Source organism: Homalodisca vitripennis, chromosome 8 (assembly GCF_021130785.1).
Source record: "Homalodisca vitripennis isolate AUS2020 chromosome 8, UT_GWSS_2.1, whole genome shotgun sequence".
Lineage (NCBI taxonomy): Eukaryota > Metazoa > Arthropoda > Insecta > Hemiptera > Cicadellidae > Homalodisca > Homalodisca vitripennis.
Window position 1 is genome coordinate 105,698,404 of NC_060214.1, and position 16,512 is coordinate 105,714,915.

General features: G+C 30.0%; 1 protein-coding gene across 1 annotated transcript in view; it reads right to left on the minus strand.

Annotated features, from left to right (window-relative positions):
• Positions 1 to 16,512, minus strand: part of LOC124367843 — a 95,518-nt gene that overhangs the window by 22,576 nt on the left and 56,430 nt on the right. The window contains exon 9 of the mRNA XM_046824997.1: positions 13,126 to 13,341. Within this exon, the coding sequence (XP_046680953.1) occupies positions 13,126 to 13,341 (216 nt within the window). The remainder of the gene's footprint in view (positions 1 to 13,125; positions 13,342 to 16,512) is intronic.

A 16,512-nucleotide genomic window follows, 5' to 3' on the forward strand; every position in this document is an offset into this window, starting at 1 on the left:
TAAAGCTAAAGATGTTGCAGAAATTTTTAGAATATGAAAACACGAGGAAAGCTATCATAAATAATGTCGATATAATGATGATAAAACAACTTTTGAATGTATAAATTACAGGAGTCTATCCCATAGACCCCTTAACAATCTTCATCCTGACACTGTTTTTTATCAATGAATCTGGACTTTATACTGATAAGATTTTGATAAGAAAAAACACCATGTTTTTATATTAATTAAGAAGAATCACATGTGGGAATATCCTTATTACGTTATCAGAGCTCAAAAGAGAGAAATACCGAAAAGATTGAAAGAACTTGAAATTGATTACCCAGAAATGGAAATTTTATTAAGACATGGAGATCCAAATAGTATAAATCTCTACAACCAAATGAAAGAATCTTTGAATACAACGGAAATCATTTTACTACAAATATGGCAGAAATCTCGACTGATTTTATAGAATATCTAAATTGCACGATGAAAATGTTTCTAAATTTTACTAAACATTCGAATTATGATATTTTGTTTGTAAATGTCTTTTAAGACTATAGAAATGTTGAATTTCTCTTCCGCATACGCAAAGAACTGGTCTAGCAAAGATTTGTTTAGCACAATCTTTACAATATGCTTGTTTGTTGTCTTTACTATAATGGAGATTATAAAATTCTAAAATATTCTTAACCTTTTTACACCGTGTGCACTCTTTCTCTTCTAAAGTTAATTTTTCCATTTTATCGTATAATTCTTTATGATATTTATTATGACAGTCTTTACAATTATATTCAAATCCATATTTTCTTTGCTTATTCTTATAAAATTCTTCAAAATCTTTAAATTCTTTGACACTTTGTACACTTCTTTTTGGGCCTCCATTTATATAGAAAAAATTACAGCTTTGACTTTCTCAATTCATATTCGTAAACACATCCGGTTATTTCTCAATTTTCAAAGTTTCCAAGTTTATTTAATTCGTCTAATATATCAGATTTCGCTTCATTTTTATAGCCATAAGGTACTGTATCGATCTTATTTTCTAGGACAATTCTCTTATCATCTTTAGCGTTCAGTGCCAGCTTGTTTATGGTAACTGTGTACAACTCATGTTTGTAGCTTTTGATTACTGTCATCTCTCTAAATTCTTCTTTATCTTCGAACAAACATTTCTTCAAGTTTTCGATATTTATTGTTTTATTTACAACGCTTCTCTTAATCCCTTTGCATCTTACTGGATTTTTGTCTAGATATTTGTACGAGTACATTTTCGATCTCAATCCACAAAATTCTTCTAAAACTTCGCTATTTAACTCATCTTTGAATTTCCCTATTACCTTCTTATTTTTAGTAGTGAAACATTCGTGATCTTTTGGATAATTCACTTGTATCAAAGTCATCTATATTTTCTTTAATAATTTTTAAAAGGATCTCGTTTCAATTCTAGGAAAATAACTGTCTGTATCCATGTAACACAGATTCAAATCTGGATCGAACTTCTTTAATTTATCGTAATAAAACTCGTACATTAGCAATTTTGATAGGTCAAAGAACTGAAAATCCTATGTAGATCGGTTTGTTAAATTTAACCTTTTGTTTATACATGTGACTCGCTATACAGTTGTCGTCAGAAGATATTAAAGCATTTTGAAGTTTGTTTTCTTGGCCTGTTTTCATTGAAAATTCTTCATTTCCTAGTTTGATATCACATCTATTTCGCACATTTTCCATAGATTTTCCAAAAACTGAGTTGTTCATCAGCTTGTAAAAATCTTTCTCAAAGTCACTTGTAGCTTTGGTTCTCATGTTTGTGTTAAAATCAATGTACTTTTTCATAAAAGGGCTTCTGATCGAATGCTATAACTCTATTCACATGTTTCAAAATCATACCTTGTTCGAGGTAAAATTTCAAATTTTCTTGAATGAACAACGTATTCAGTTTTATCCAGTAAAGTTGTGCAAAAGTTTGTTTTTTATAATGTTCGGGAGCAAGAGGTAAATCCTTGTGATGTTCATGTAAATTTGTTGGATATCCTAGATCAACTTCGAGAAATTATAGCCATAATCTTCGTCGCCAGTGAGTTCTAAAATTGTTTCTTGCCACTCTTCTTTTGTATATGTTTTAGGATTCATCCACTTGATTTCGTTATATGGTAAAATTTTGCATAAGCCCGTAACCATAAAGGTTATTGGCATCGACGTACAACAGATAGTTTTCAGGCTTTGATTCATCAAAATCTTTCAAATATTTGTTATTTGCTTTAACATATCGTTTAATACATTGAGAAATGCCTCCGCGAATACCTTTTTCAATCATTAAATACATATTAATAATCACTAATCAATTGTAATTCTATTTTCGTTAATTTTAACATAGCGTCCCATGCGAGACTTGGAGCTGTTAGATAATGTGCTGGATCAAGTTTTGTAACAATTTAGACAAATGTTTCTGAAGTTTTTCGAATATATCAGCGAGCAATAAAACATCTTGGATATTTGTACAAATCAGAGTAATTTCCAAGATTTTTCTCTTTTTAATTTGTTTCCAAACGCTCAAGTAGTGTTGATAATTCTTTCTCAGATATGCTCTCGTCTGTCAAAAGTGAATAGAAATCTTGAATTTTCAGCTCTTCTGTGTAATCAAGTTTTTTTCAATACTATCGATAAATTCGTAAGGAAATATACCTTTTCCAGATAGAATTTTAAAGATTTTCTTCTTCGTCATTTGGTTGTCTTTCTAGAATTGCGTTCAGACCATCTTGTATAAAATGATTTGCATGTTTGAAGTCTTCTTTCTTGAGGTTTTTAGCTAACTTTTCAATAGACGATGCCATGAATCTAAATGTGTCTACGGAACGAAAACTTATAAATTTTCTAGGCTTATCATTGTCAAACTCATAGCCATATCCAGAATTTACAGAATAATTTATATATTTTTCATCTGTGTTTGCGATCAAATCAACATTTCCATATTGTTTAGCCATCTCATTTATGTACAAATGAGTTATCGTAATTTGACATATTATGACAGAAAACTGGAATATTTTGTGGAAATTTCAAATTCAGATTACAAACATGAATGAGCTGCGCCTCGAAATTTACCTGTTTAAATGACAATGATCTCTTACTTTATTATAACTCTTATCTTTCCAACTATCAGGAGTAAAACCATACTGAATTGACTCAACATCATAAGCAGACCAATTCGCAAATATGACAAACGTTTGCATTTTGGTATGAAATTTCTTCTTCTTCAGTCAATTTCATAGGTTTTTTTGTTCTTAGAATTATATTTTGTAGCTATGTATTTTGATATTTTTATTGAGTTCTTCAAACAATTTTGCAGGAACATTAGGCAAATCGTCTTCATTTTTGGCTCGATAACATATCGGTTTATACATGCGATTGGTCACATTCGAAACTAAATATAGAGTAAAACCATAAGGAATATGCTTCTGAATCTTGGTTGTAGTCGATCTTTGTGGATTGTTCTTGCATGTCGGAATTTTTTCTAATATGCTCTCAAAGATCCATATAAAATAAAACGTACGGATGGCTAAACTTCTTTTGAATAATTAGTAAATGATGTTGTTTGACCTGGAAATGGCATAATTGGTTTACAAACTTCATGTTGCTTGCAAATTTTCTAAATGGTCTGCTAAATCTCCAGATTTGTAGAAATGGCTTAAACATCTTTCTACATAGCAATTTTTTATGTTCGTGTTTAGATAACTGAGAACTCACTAATCTATTTAAATCTGTTATCAACACATAATGAGATTTGTCTTCTTGTTTAACATACACAATAAATCGATTTCTAACTCGGCATTATAAACTTCGGAAATTTGTAATGGGAACAATGTTGAGTTTTTCGTCATAAGTATAGATATTTATAGACATTTTTGGATATTTGTACTTGAAATTGGAGCTGCGTTTCTCAAATAATTGTATATCTTTTAAAGACATTGGATACTCAAAGCCCGAAAATATCTCGTCATTTACAAATTTTTCATATTGCTTTGCTCTGTCAACATGTGTCTCGGGTTTTTTTCAATAGCACATCGGATAGAATAAATAAAGCAATAATCATCTTTATTTTTGATATTTTATACAAGCTTTTTTTACCTTTATCTCTTGTGGTAAATCGATATATGATCCTGCGTTCATTATTTCGTGTTTATTAATGCTCAAAACTAGTTGTTTGCAGCTTTAAATGTCCATCCAGAACCTCTATTTGGATGATTTGTCTGCTCAACGATGTGTTAATTTATTAAATTGTTTGGTGATAAAATCGTTTACAATCGAAGATTTCGTCCTGCTTTATAGTAAAATACATTGGGACATATTTGTGTTTCACCGTTTACTAAAGTTCGTTCGTATTCACATTCCAAAGAGAGATAACCTTTCATATTTTTAACATTCTCTTGAAATTTTTTCTATTAAACTTTTAATTTCTGGCCTCATAATTGATAGATATTTGTAAATTGACATGGAATTGTCGTTCAAGTTTGTTAAAATGTATTGCTTGAAAAGACCGTGTATTGAGGATAAAAACTTTCTACATCTATGATATTTTCAGGTTTTTCGTTAAGAGTTTTATCAATTTCTTCGATCATTTCAGACTTAGTTTTATCGTTTGTTTTAATGGACAATTTTCAGCGATTGATTGAATTTTTTTCATCATTAAATAGATTGAGATCTTTTTTATCTTTCCTTAAAGTTTTTCTTTAATTCACGCAATTTTTTCTATATTGTACATCTTTTCATGATCGACAATTTGATTTTTCTTTAGCCCAATTCCTCCTCAAATAATTCAGTTCACTTTCGTAAAGTTGTTTGTTTTTTTTAGATGATTTTTCGAATTATAATGGTCGGGTATAATGGTGTTCAAAAATGTCTTTTTTTTGCAGTATGGACATGATACCTTTTTTCCTCTCCATTTAAATAGGGAAAATTTCTTAACTAATAATTTGAAAAAGTAATGATTTTTACTTGAATTTGACAGAAATCAGCACAATTTCTGGTGAAACAGTGATAGATTCTTCTATTTATTATAGAAAAATCTGTAAAGTAAGACTTAAAAATTATTGAAAAAAATAGTATATAGTTATAGGACAAAATAGTACTTTTATTACTATATTGGTTTGTAGGAGGCAATTTAAATTCTTTATGTTATTTTTTCAATAATTTTTTCTTTAACTTTTCCAGGATTTTTCATTAAGATTTTAATATATTTACAACAGAATTTTCGTTGATTTGAAGCAGATATGAGATCATTTCCAATAGATTGATTCGAAGCAGAAGTTTCCAATAGACACCGAAAAGTAGAAGCAAACAGCTATAGATTCGGTTAATTTTTCATTCGTGATTTACAGATTCGTTTATGGTTCAATGAACAGTATTTTACATTGATTTTCTGTCTGTCCCAAAAGTGGTCTAGAACCGCCATATTCATATCTACTTGTGTGTGTGTGTGTGTGTTTCCGCGGAAAAGTTGTATATGCTATGCCCATTGATGTAACAAGCCATCAGGCGCGCTGCAAAGGGTAAAACGTTTTAAAGCGTCTGCACACTATAAACTGCAATTACGAGACAGTTACGTATTTTAAATAGCCAAACATTGCTTGAAGGCATTAAGCTATGATATTATTAAGTATATATTTGTCTTTAAAATAAATTTCTAGTTGAACTTAAAGCTTTAATGTTAGACCACTTTATGATAGAGTACATGCACGTATAGTATGCGTTTTTTAATAATTTTGTGGTGGTTCACAAGTCACCTCAGCTTAAAAAAATGTTTAAACCGTCCATAATTCAATTTATAAATATGAACAGTAATGACCATCATGAAGTAATTTTCATTATTTCTTATTCATTATTACAGTATTTTCATCAGAAAAGAAGCAAATCTGAAATAGAACAAAAAATACAAATATCGAAAGTAAATTAAAATTACCATAAATACACACTTTTTATATATTTTATTGATTTTTGAAGAATTAAAATTCAACATTTGCGTCGGAAATATATTTCACTCGAACCAGAAGTGCTCATCAGGTGCAAAACCTACGAAATTGGGTGCGAAACCGCGGGTAACTGCTAGTGATATATATTGTCTTTGATATCAGGTTTGTATTTATACTATGTTGATATGTTGTGTATCTCTCTATACTTTTTTTGAAGGTAATAAACTACTGATTTTGTTCATAAGAGTAGTTTTGTTATGTTATATTATATTCAAGTAATTTTATAAGACAACAGCTACATCCAAATAGTATCTGCAGCAGTAAAAGAAATATTCTTAATCAAATTATCTTACTTTTAATCTTTATTGCAATCTCTCAAACTAACAGTTTTTGTGTAAATTATTCATTTGCTCTTTATCTATGATTCAATATTTAAATTTCTCCGTTTAAATTAAACAAAGTACAAGTAGAAAATATTTATCTCAACTGTACTTCTCTTTCAAAAAGTAAATAGTCAATATAAGACAATATTAACTCTGTGATGTTCAATACTGAAAATTATTTAATTAGTTGACAGATTAGTCAATAAATTATTACAATCTACACTGTACTTAACAACTATATTTGAAACCTTTATTTTTGTTTGTTTTTTTTGAGACTACTCAAAATCGCTGTTTACTGCATAAATAACTATGTTGAGTTTTTAACTAATGGTTTAACCCTTTAAGCTTACTAATTAGGCTCATATATTTCTTTTTCTCGGAATTGTTTGCCTTTAATGATTTTAAAATAATTAGTTATTGTTTGTAGGTACACCGACCCACCTTGTACTGTGTTTATTGTTTGTTTAGTTTTATTTTCATTTATCTATTGTATTGTATTGTTTTAAAAATAGTTGCTTCGTGCACTGAAGCTCGAGTCCTACCGTTGGTTCACTAACTCTATTAAAGCACGACTTAAAAAAAGCACTATTGTACTCACAAAAGTGCACTTGAGTATCACCCCCCCCCCTTTCTCTTACTCAAGTGCAATGTCGTTCAGGGGTTAGTAATTAAAATGTCGAAATGGCGATGATTTGTACGCCATGTATGCGCGTATTTCTGATTTTAATGGGTATTTTAATGCCAGTTGCAAGACCGCCGTTCAGGCCACTCTCTAAACAATGCTCTGATATCAGGACCAAAACTTAAAAATAAAACCCTTAAAAATATTATTATCCAGTTCCGCCTCAAACAATGACATTGTGTACGCCTCTTCTGATATAAAACACAATAAAAGATCAAAGCTGTATAAATTTTGAACCATCCCTATTTAAGATGCAAAAGTAATAAAAAGTGTTTTTTATTACTTTATTTTGTTATTACAACTAGTCCATTTTCGAGAAATTATTTTAACTACATTTATATTTGTTTTTATCAATAATTGTGCCGGGTAATATGTATGAATGAAAATGCTGCGTTATAAATTTTACTTTTAGATTGCTATTTAAATTCAGTGTATTGATTTTATTTCTGTCTAGGATAATAATGCGATAGAAGTGACAATATTGCAAGGTCTTATGCACTTATATTACTGATAACAGAAATAACATTATGCTATTGGTGAATTTTGAATCTTAAATTTTTTTAAGGATATTCCATTTTCAGCCTTATTCTGCCCGTCCTCGTCCTCATGGGCCACTGGTCTGTGCGAGGATCCTACTATACAGAATAAGGGGGAGAGTCGATACAGTACAAGGTTGATGGTACTGATAAAAAGTGCAACGGTCACAGAGAGGATTCGAACCTGCGCTACCTGTAACTCTGACCTAGAGTCTGACGACTAAGGTCGGGACACACATAACCGCACCGTGCCCGACACGTGAATCGGCCGAGTGTCGGTGCGGGCTCGGCTCGGTTACCGTGAGGCCACACATGGCCGTATGCTGTCCGAGCGCAACAATTTCACTGTTTAGATAAGGGCATATTTCTTTTGGATTTCGAAGTGACAGACACTTATAAAATATTAAGAAGATTAATTATTGCTTGAGATGAAGAGTGTTATTTTTTTATTAATCGCTGCGGTGAAGGAAACATTGCAATGCTGCAGTAAAGCTTGGTACAATCAACTATTAGTAAAATTTGTAAATAACATTATCTTGGTTATATTTTTTATCCCCATTATTCTTGTTCATTGTGTTTTTATTGCAATGAATTTCGGTCAAATACACTATAAACAGTATATTTGGTATTTTTGTATTAAACCCAAGAGCTTATAATGTGAGGCCAGAGTTTGCTGTGTTGCAAGCCTTTTTATAATGAATATAAATAGTAAATATTTGTAAAATAAATACTGGTGAACATGGTTTTTTTCATGCTTGAAAATCTTATTGTAAATAAAATATTTTTATTTTTACTTTATGTCAGTGAAAAGAATAAAAAATAAAAAATGACGGAAAAAAATCTTAAATATGGCTTATTTAAAATACCAGAATAAATTTATCAAGTAACTTCATACATCCAAGATAAATAGAATTTGGGCAAACAAGTACATGCTGTTATTTCTTAATTAGTTAAAACTTTTATAGATTTTACATAATTCGAATTTAGTTATTTAAAATCACTTAATGTACAACATAAGCTAGTTTTCAAATATGTTGTAATTTTAGCACAATAAGAACATATGAATAGTTTACTCTAAATGTAAAAAAAATGAAATACTGTTATCAATAAATATGGTTTTTTACGCGAACGCAGGATGTAGAGTTAGTAGGCTATACTAAATAATTAATTCAAATTCAATAATTCAAATAAATCAGACTACTTTTAAATAGTTTTAAAAAGAAGAATGCTTCATTACTTCTTCGATAAGTGTTCTATATCCATGACTGATGCCACTCGTAGACCGCACCGTGCCCGTCAAAATTCAAACTTAACTTATCGCTGACGGTGCGGGCACGGTGCGGCCACGACGGTCTGGTGTCGGTGCGGACAGGTGTGGACTTGCAGGTTGAAACCTGCGCTGCAATTCTTTCACAGTATGACGGCCAACAAACGGCCGTCTTAAGGTTGGGACACACATAACCGCACCGTGCCCGACACGTGAGTCGGCCGAGTATCGGTGCGGGCTCGGCTCGGTTACCGTGAGGCCACACAATGTCCCTATGAAGTCCGAGCGCAACAATCTCACTGTTTGTATTAGAGCATGTTTCTTTTGAATTCAAAGCGACAGATATTTAAAAAATATTCGGAAGATTAAGTATTGCTTAGATGAAAACTGTTAATTTCATTGTTATTATTTTTATTAATCGCTGTGGTGAATGAAACATTGCAATGCTACAGTAAAGCTTTGTACAATCAGCTAGTATGTAAAATTTGAAAATATCTTTATCTTGGTTATATTTTTATCCCTATAATTCTTGTTCATTGTATTTCATTGCAGTGAATTTCGATCAAATACACTATAAACAGTATATTTGTTGTTTTTTTGTATTAAACCCAAGAGCTATAGTGTGATGCCAGAGAGTTTGCCATGTTGCGAGTCCGTTTATAATAATTTGTAAAACATAGTAAATATTTGTAAAATATATACTGGAGAACATACAAAAAAAGATTTTACAAAATGTTTTTCTTTTATAGCTCTGAGGACAAATAATTTATTGCCAGAATTAGTCAAAAATAGTAGAATCATAAATATATTTTCTAAAAAAATTAGAGTATGGTTGATCGGTCAAAATGATATTGAGTATATGTTTAAGATAATAAATTGGTGTATGGTTAGTCTTGTCTGCTAAGTTATAATAATATTTAAATAGACACGTTAGAGCATAATAAAATAATTATTTTTAATATAATATTTAATGTTACATGTGTAAAGCCTAATATTTGAATTGTTAATCATGAATAAATGCTCTTTGTTTAATACAGCACACTAGTTATACTAAATTTAAACTTTGAAGCGTAATAGTACATTATTTACTACATAAGCTACAATAACTCACTTTTATCATTTCATTCTTGCTCGATTCCGCTATTTTTATTTTTTACCCTTTTTGTATATAGTATCCCCAACACAGGCACAGCCTCTTATGGGGTACCTAAATTTTCCTTATTTTGTAAATCTATTGGCCTCATTATTAGTTTAAAAAAAGAAAGAAAAATCTAAAAGGATGTTACCTATTTTTTATAATTTATTACACTAAGTACATAAATTAGAAATAAAGTAAGTAGAAAACATTTTTTTTTGTATTTGTTATTTACTGCTACTGTAAATACGTTATGTCATAGTCTTATTTATTACCAAGCACTGGCAATAATATTTATTTGTAATATTCAGTTTGTTATTGAAGGGAAATAAAGGATTTATTATTATTATTATTTATTTTTAACATGGGTTTTTCTTGCTTGAAAATCTTATTGTAAATAAAAATATTTTTATTTTTACTTTATTGAAGTGAAAAGAATAAAAAATAAAAATGTCATAGAAACATTCTAAATATGACCCTTACAAAATACCGACATAAATTTATCAAGTAACTTCAATACATCAAAGAAAAATATATTTTTGCGCAAATAATTACTGCTGGTTATTTTTTAATGAATGAAAAAAGTTTATAGATTTTTCATAATTCGAATTTAGTTGTTTAAAACCACTTAATGTACAACATGGTTTACAAATTTGTTGTAATAAGAAAATATAAGAAAATATGACTAGTTTACTCTAAAGTAAGAACACGTAATACTTTTATCAATAAATATGATTTTGTACGCGAACACAGGATGTAGAGTTAGTAGGCTATACTAAATAATCCAATAAAATAGAACGTGTAGACTTTAAAGGCCGGGACACACATAACCGCACCGCGCCCGACACGTCAGTCGGCCGTGTGTTGGCCGTCAGACGGTGAAAGAATTGCAGCGCAGTTTTTCAAACCTGCAAGTCCACACATGTCCGCACCGACACCAGACCGTCGTGGCCGCAACGTGCCCGCACCGTCTCCGATATGTCGAGTTTGAATTTTGACGGGCACGGTGCGGTCTACGAGAGGCATCCTATGTTGTTTACTGTTGCGTTCTTCATTTTAAAACTATTTAAGTAGTCTACACGTTCTATTTTATTGAATTATTTAGTATAGCCTATTAACTCTACATCCTGTGTTCGTGTACAAAAATCATATTTATTGATAAAAGTATTACATTTTCTTACCTTAGAGTAAACTTAGTCATATTTTCTTATTGTGCATATTTTCTTATTACAACAAATTTGAAAACCATGTTGTACATTAATTGATTTTAATCAACTAAATTCGAATTATGAAAAATGTATAAACATTTTTCATTAATTAAAAAATAACAAGCATGTAATTATTTGCGCAAAAATCTATTTTTCTTTGATGTATTGAAGTTACTTGATAAATTTATTCCGGTATTTTGTAAGGGTCATATTTAGAATGTTTCTATGGCATTTTTATTTTTTTATTCTTTTCACTTCAATAAAGTAAAAATAAAAATATTTTATTTACAATAAGATTTACAAGCAAGAAAAACCCATGTTAAAAATACATAATAATAATAATAAATCATTTATTTCCCCATAATAACAAACTGAATATTACAAATAAATATTATTGCCAGTGCTTAATATTAAATAATACTATGACATAATGTATTTAAAATAGCAGTAAAATAACAAATACAAAAAATGTGTTCTATTACTTTATTTCTAATTTATGTACTTAGAGTAATAAAATATAAAATATAGGTTACATCCTTTTAGATTTTTCTTTCTTTTTTTTAACTAATAATTAGGCCAATAGATTTACAAAATAAGAGAAATTTAGGTACCCCATAAGAGGCTGTGCTTATGTTGGGGATGCTATATACAAAAAAGGGTAAAAAGTAAAAATAGCGGAATCGAGCAAGAATGAAATAATAAAAATGAGTTATTGTAGCTTATGTAGTAATAAATAATGTACTATTACGTTTTCAAAGGTTTATATTTAGTATACTGTAATTGTGTGCTGCATTAAACAAAAAGGATTTATGCATGATTTACAATTCAAATATTAGGCTTTACACATGTAACATTAAATATTATACTATAAATAATTATTTTATAATGCTCTAACGTGTCTATTTAAATATTATTATAACTACCAGACAAGACTAACCATACACTTATTTATTATCTTAAACATATACTCAATATCGTTTTGGCCGATCAACCATACTCTAATTTTTTTTTAGAAAATATATTTATGTTTCTACTATTTTTACTAATTCTGCAATAAATTATTTATCCTCGGAGCTATAAAAGAAAAACATTTTGTAAAATCTGTTTTTGTATGTCCTCCAGTATATATTTTACAATTAATATTTACTTATGGTTTACAAATTATTATAAACGGGCTTGCAACATGGCAAACTGTCTGGCACCACACTATAGCTCTTGGGTTTAATACACCAAATATACTGTTTATAGTGTATTTGACCGAAATTCACTGCCATGAAACACAATGAACAAGAATTATACGGACAAAAAATATAACAAAGATAATGGTATTTTCAAATTTTACATACTAGCTGATTGTACAAAGCTTTACTGTAGCATTGCAATGTTTCATTCACCACAGCGATTAATAAAAATAACAACAATGAAATTAACAATTTTCTCAAGCAATACTTAATCTTCCGAATATTTTTTTAAATATCTGTCACTTCAAATTTAAAAGAAACATGCTCTAGTACAAACAGTGAGATTGTTGCGCTCGGACTGCATACGGACATGTGTGGCCTCACGGTAACCGAGCCGAGCCCGCACCGACAATCGGCCGACTCACGTGTCGGGCACGGTGCGGTTATGTGTGTCCCAACCTTAAATAGTTTTTAAAAAGAAGAACGCAACAGTAAACAACATATGATGCCGCTCGTAGACCGCACCGTGCCCGTCAAAATTCAAACTCTACATATCGGTGACGGTGCGGGCACGGTGCGGCCACGACGGTCTGGTGTCGGTGCGGACATGTGTGGACTTGCAGGTTGAATACTGCGCTGCAATTATTCTTTCACCGTATGACTGCCAACAATCGGCCGACTCACGTGTCGGGCGCGGTGCGGGCATGTGTGGCCCGGCCTTTTTGGCCGCTCGACCATCGGCACTTCCAAATATCAGATTGTCAAATATGAATCCTACTCACCGTAAATATTTTGTATCGTTTGAACAGCATCAAGGCAGTTGTGTCGTTGACCAGATAAGGGACCGTCAACCCTGCCTGCCGAGCAGCCTTCTTCACTGCCCTTCTCTGGACGTAGGTGCACGCTGAAGGGACCGTGATGGCGACCACAGGCTCCTTCTTTTTGCAATATACTTTCTTCAGGAACAGTTTTATTTCTTTCAGAATTTCACATAGAACCTGTGAAGAATAATAATTTAAAGATAGATTTCAAAATGAATTGCAATATGAAACCACGTTGTGAGTCTAACATGTTATAAAATATTTTGGCTTTGACCCTGGAAATACCAAGCTCCTAAGGCCAATCTCTACAGGGTAAGTATTATTAATAGTTGTAAGAAAGTCTACTCTGGAACCTGGAACGAAAGTTTTAAGCACTGTGTATAAAATATGTATTTCAGTTACGATCGATATTATTGTCCATTTATTTACATCCAATTATTTTTCTCCACTAACAGACTATTCCAAAAACTAGACTGGTGTGACAAATAAAATCTAGCATCTGCAGTGAATATACAGATTCTTCTTTAGTATTTGTGTTAATTGAATAAAATAACAAACCAATTTAATTGACTAAATAAATGTATTACATTTATTAATAAAAAATCCCTTATAATGTAAAGATATTTTTGTACTTTCAAGTTTAATTTTGTTGAAATTATATTTTGAATAAAATAACTAAATAATCTAAATAATAATAAACGTATTATGTTTTCTGCAAACAAAATTTAAACTTTATCTATAAATTTAGATATTTATAATTTTTTTGATCAAATCCTCTAGAGTTTTATATCTGTTACATGTTTGATATAATCTCGATTCCATAAATACCAGTTATGAAACTTCATAGACGAATCTATAATCTCGTTCAAACTATCATGAACAATAAATATATTAATTGCTTTGCATTTATATTTCACTAGTTAATGAACCATAGAAAAAGAGTGGATATATGACGCAATTTACCCCATGATCGTGATTTACTAACAAAATATCTTATTTAATTTCAACAAAATTAAACTTGAAAGTACAAAAATGTCTTTAAATAATAAGGGATTATTTTATTAATAAATTTAATAAATTTATTTAGTCAATTAAATTGGTTTGTTGTTTTATTCAATTTAAACATTTTCATTATGTTTTAATTCACTTCTAGCGATAAATAAACGCTCCGTAGAGCTAAATGTCATTTGCACAGCTCGCCTGAATAGTTGCTAATATCCATTTTAAAATACATAATATATTTGTAAAAACTTGCATTGTTATTCTGTGTATATATTAGACTACACTGTTTTAATCTAGTTTACTCTCAAAAACTTGGAAATACAAATTTCAACAATTTGTCTGGAGCGATACATATTTTATTGTATCTAAATATATATTAGTTATAACACATTCGCAACCAAATGAGAAATACTCCCATTCAAAAGCAATAACTATGTCATTAGAGTCGTATGAATAAATTTAACTTATCAGTTAAACTAATAAAATAATACAATTCAGTTACTATACTATATTGCGTATCAAACCATACGTATTATTATTACGTACGTCATTCTATAATGAGACCAACAACTAAAATGTCATGTGTACTACAATAAATTCTTTTCTTAACGTAAATGATACAAAAAATAATGGGACGTTCATTATAAAAACTGACCTCTCCCATATTTTAAATATTGCTGCTCCAAATGCATACATCAGCAAACTAAGAAAACTAAGTGAGCATAGATACTGTTCGTCTACTTTTATTTTAAATTAAAATACCCGGGTCTGACAATGAATTACAATTATGCTTTTTGGGAAGTACACTCGTTTACTTTAAAACTAATTGAGGTTTAATCAAAGAACGGATAGTAAGGAGGAAATTTTCAGGATCATAAATGTCTAAAAATATTTTAAATCTGATTAGTACTGAAAATAAGCAATGTGTGCAATGTTTAACTTAACGAAAACCGTATTGAAACTGTCTACTATAAGTTTTGAAAGTAATGAAATAATGAAATTTATTCCGAAAAAATACAGACTTTACAAACAAGGTTAATATGGAATATAATCTAACCACATTAACAAGTTGCTTGTTTAGATCAAACTAAAACTATAGACAAGGAAATGTCTCATAACAATCCGGTCTTCTCTGATAAGGATTTCATGTGGTGATCACTGCTGTAATATTGGAAGTTTCTCACTACATTTAACTAACATTAACCTTTAAAGAAAAATACATTAAGTTGATAAGAGCATAACTTAATCAATTTAAACTGTTGTCAATCTTATTTTTACTTACTAGAGTTAATGTTTAAATATACATAAAAGATATGAAACTCTTAATATATTGAAGACTTTAAATAATATATTTTACAAATACAATTTATATAATGACAATATATCTTGACATTTTAAACTAATGGAAGTGGTGCCAAGATTCTACAAAATGTTTTGTTATGTTGGTTATTAATTAAAAGAGAAGTACATTAAAATAAAAAATTGTTTATAAAGGGGACAAATTTTAGTTTGCAAACAAGAAAAAGAAAGAATTCAGTTAAGAATATTTTAGGACTAATCTGTTGTGTATGATTTTCATTTGTTATTTTTACATACTTATCATAATTAAACCAAGGTCAATAACGGCGTGTTAGGAAATATTAAAAGCTGTCTTAATAGAAACAAATACATTTTTGGTTTAGAAAGAGTTCCTCAGAATGTACATCTGCGACCCTGCAATAAGAGAGATAGATGGTTGATATTGCGTTTGCAGTGTTGTCAATGCCATTCCTACACTTAATTGGTGATCTCTCAAATAAAAATTAAGGGTTCTCATTCTATAAATGATTCAAATATATATATATATATATAATTATAAGTAGATAGTAATATGGGGTTCCTGGCGCACTTTCGGAGCCAACCGAAAAGCAATGTAAAATACTGTTCAATGTACCATAAAGGAAGCTGAGAAATAACACAGCAAATCTCAATGAAAAATTAACCGAATCTACAGTCGTTCGTCTCCAAAAGCGATCCAGGATCGGCACATTACTATCTACTCTGAGGAATGAAAAATTAACCAAATCTATAGCTGTTTGCTTCTACTTTCTTAAGCTGTGCTTTGTAAAATGTTGTCAAATCTGCTACGAATAAAGGAAAAATCTTCGAAATCTTAATAAAATTTAATCAATTTAAAACATTTTTACTAAAAACATACTTTAATAAAAAACTTTTCTACTAAATAAACAACATGAACTCACCAAAGTCTCTACAATTTCTAGCATTAAAACAGTGCAACAAAGATGAATTCAGTGAATTGCCGGTTTATTCTCAACAACAGTTGATACCGTCTTTAAATGAAACAGA